The sequence below is a fragment of the Lathyrus oleraceus genome, chromosome 2, assembly GCF_024323335.1.
Source record: "Lathyrus oleraceus cultivar Zhongwan6 chromosome 2, CAAS_Psat_ZW6_1.0, whole genome shotgun sequence".
In the NCBI taxonomy this organism is placed as follows: domain Eukaryota; kingdom Viridiplantae; phylum Streptophyta; class Magnoliopsida; order Fabales; family Fabaceae; genus Lathyrus; species Lathyrus oleraceus.
Genome location: NC_066580.1, coordinates 322,682,672 through 322,684,634, shown reverse-complemented (window position 1 = coordinate 322,684,634; position 1,963 = coordinate 322,682,672). Strand labels below are relative to the sequence as shown.

General features: G+C 35.4%; 1 protein-coding gene across 1 annotated transcript; it reads right to left on the bottom strand.

Annotated features, from left to right (window-relative positions):
- Nucleotides 1-341: 341 nt before the first annotated feature.
- LOC127119326 (protein NUCLEAR FUSION DEFECTIVE 6, mitochondrial) lies at nucleotides 342-1,645 on the bottom strand. The gene is made up of 3 exons (XM_051049541.1): nucleotides 1,308-1,645; nucleotides 1,095-1,216; nucleotides 342-599 (listed from the first exon to the last, which is right to left on the bottom strand). The coding sequence occupies exons 1-3, from the start codon at nucleotides 1,481-1,483 to the stop codon at nucleotides 580-582; spliced, it is 318 nt and encodes a 105-aa protein (XP_050905498.1). The 5' UTR covers nucleotides 1,484-1,645; the 3' UTR covers nucleotides 342-579.
- Nucleotides 1,646-1,963: the final 318 nt, after the last annotated feature.

Here is a 1,963-nt window from a genome sequence, read left to right as displayed (position 1 = left end):
TCTTTCTGCCCCCAGGAAAAAAATCATCTAAGTTTCTTTTTCTCTTCATTTCCTCAATTTATATAGTTTTGAAAATATAAACATAATAGTATAGCATTAAATGGAGTGACAAATTGAGAGAATTCAGTGCATCTTGTGAAATACAGTAATAAGAAGATCAATGGTTCCATCATGCAAGCCACGCGTCAATCTTAGAATTAAAAACATGATGATCAAATCATGAAGTTTGATATGTGCCATGCAAAAACAATTTATAAGAGGCCATATAATTTGGGACCATAGGAAAAATAACTAATAGGAGATTATATAAGACATGATAAAAATAATTAACCGAAGATTCATGCAAAATAAAATCACTTGATAAACTGGTATACATTTTACATGAAAAATTTCTTAGATTGAAGGTTAACCATCGGAAAAAAACCGAAAGTTCAAAATGACCCGAGAGAGTCTCAGTATATAAAGAAAAATGAATCAAATTATATTATTAATGGCAGCACCAACTAGGAACAAGTGTTGGAAGAAAACCTGCATCTAACACTATCTTGATGGCCTAAAAGCAAAGATATCATCCTTGTGTTATAAAGTTGTTGCAAAACCTGTCATAAGATCAAGTAAATGTTAGGGCTCTTGTGTATTAATGAAAGTTTCTTAGGTATTTCCAACAAGTGATTTGGTAGCACTAATTTGATCATTAGGTTCTGCAATTAATGGTACAGCCAGACGGATAAGGGGGATAACCCCAGCTATTCTTTAAAATTAGTACACCCATTCACCCAACACGACGGAGCCGTATATACGCTAATAAAGACATTCACATTCTTTTTTATTACAACATTATAACGGAGGACTTCGAAATGCAAGAATCCTGTCATATCTATTGAACTCTATGTTAGATTACCCCAGCTCAGTTCAATGTAGCACAGCCAATCAATAGTCCCCTAATTGTGTATGTAAATTTAGGAATCAATAATGTGATAGGAAAATGTGGTTGTAAATTTCTTCCATCATTCAACACAGTCTATTGGCATCTCTGTTAACCTTGTCTTCAATTTGGCCTAATTGTATATGTAAATGAATAAAGAAAACAATACCTTCTGAAAGACAACCCCAGTTGTTATTATGCAAAGACAAGAGTGAAGTGAACAATGCAGAAGCAGTGGCACTATGCAATGGCGTCAATGAGACTTGTGCACCAGCCAATTGCACCGGGAGCCTAAAAAGTAACCATGATAATTATTATTCAATTAAGATGCATTTATGAAAATTGAAATGCATAAATCTAATTTCAGTGTCACGAAATTTACCAGGAGCTGGAGAATGAGCGTTTGTGTGGGGAAGCTTGGAAAGAAGAAGCAGAGGCGTTGAATTTATTGGGGTTTGAAGAAGATGAAGGTAAAGGAGATCGACGAGAAATTAGGGTTTTGGCAGAAGATGAAGCTATTTGGAGAGATTTCCGAACACAGTTCGACGACACCGCCATTTCGTGTTCTCAGTCAGTGTGGTACGAAGGAGTCGCCGAACAAGGGGTTTGTCATCTGGGCTGGGTCTAATCAAACGGGTCTTTCTATCCACAACAAAAATGAGAGCTTGTAATGTAAAAGAAAATTTTACAACATACCCTATCAATTATACCTTCACCTCTACAAACTATAAAATTCAAATTTTATCATCAACTTTTCTTTTTAAGTATATAAAAGTGTTCTCGGCAAGTCATATGGACCCCGCCGATCACCATGAAGTGGCCCCCACTCCCTACGGAATTCTCTCTAACACACGAGAATTGTCATCATCTTGTTGATCACAAAATATCCCAATCGTGACTACATCCAACAAACCTCTAAGAAGAAGCTAAGTTTATGAAGAAGGTCAACTTAAGTAAAAATATGGTGTAAAGAGATTGTGGGTTGATCATATGATAAAAGTTCAAACTTATAATGAAAATCTCATGAAAAAATTCTTG

Excerpts from the sequence above, each read along its gene's own strand:
- LOC127119326 (XM_051049541.1), bottom strand. The coding sequence starts at position 1,483 with ATGGCGGTGTCGTCGAACTGTGTTCGGAAATCTCTCCAAATAGCTTCA. Across the intron at positions 1,217-1,307 it reads CGCTCATTCTCCAGCTCCTG|GCTCCCGGTGCAATTGGCTG; the intron begins GTAAATTTCGTG and ends GTTACTTTTTAG. Across the intron at positions 600-1,094 it reads CTGGGGTTGTCTTTCAGAAG|GTTTTGCAACAACTTTATAA; the intron begins GTATTGTTTTCT and ends ATCTTATGACAG.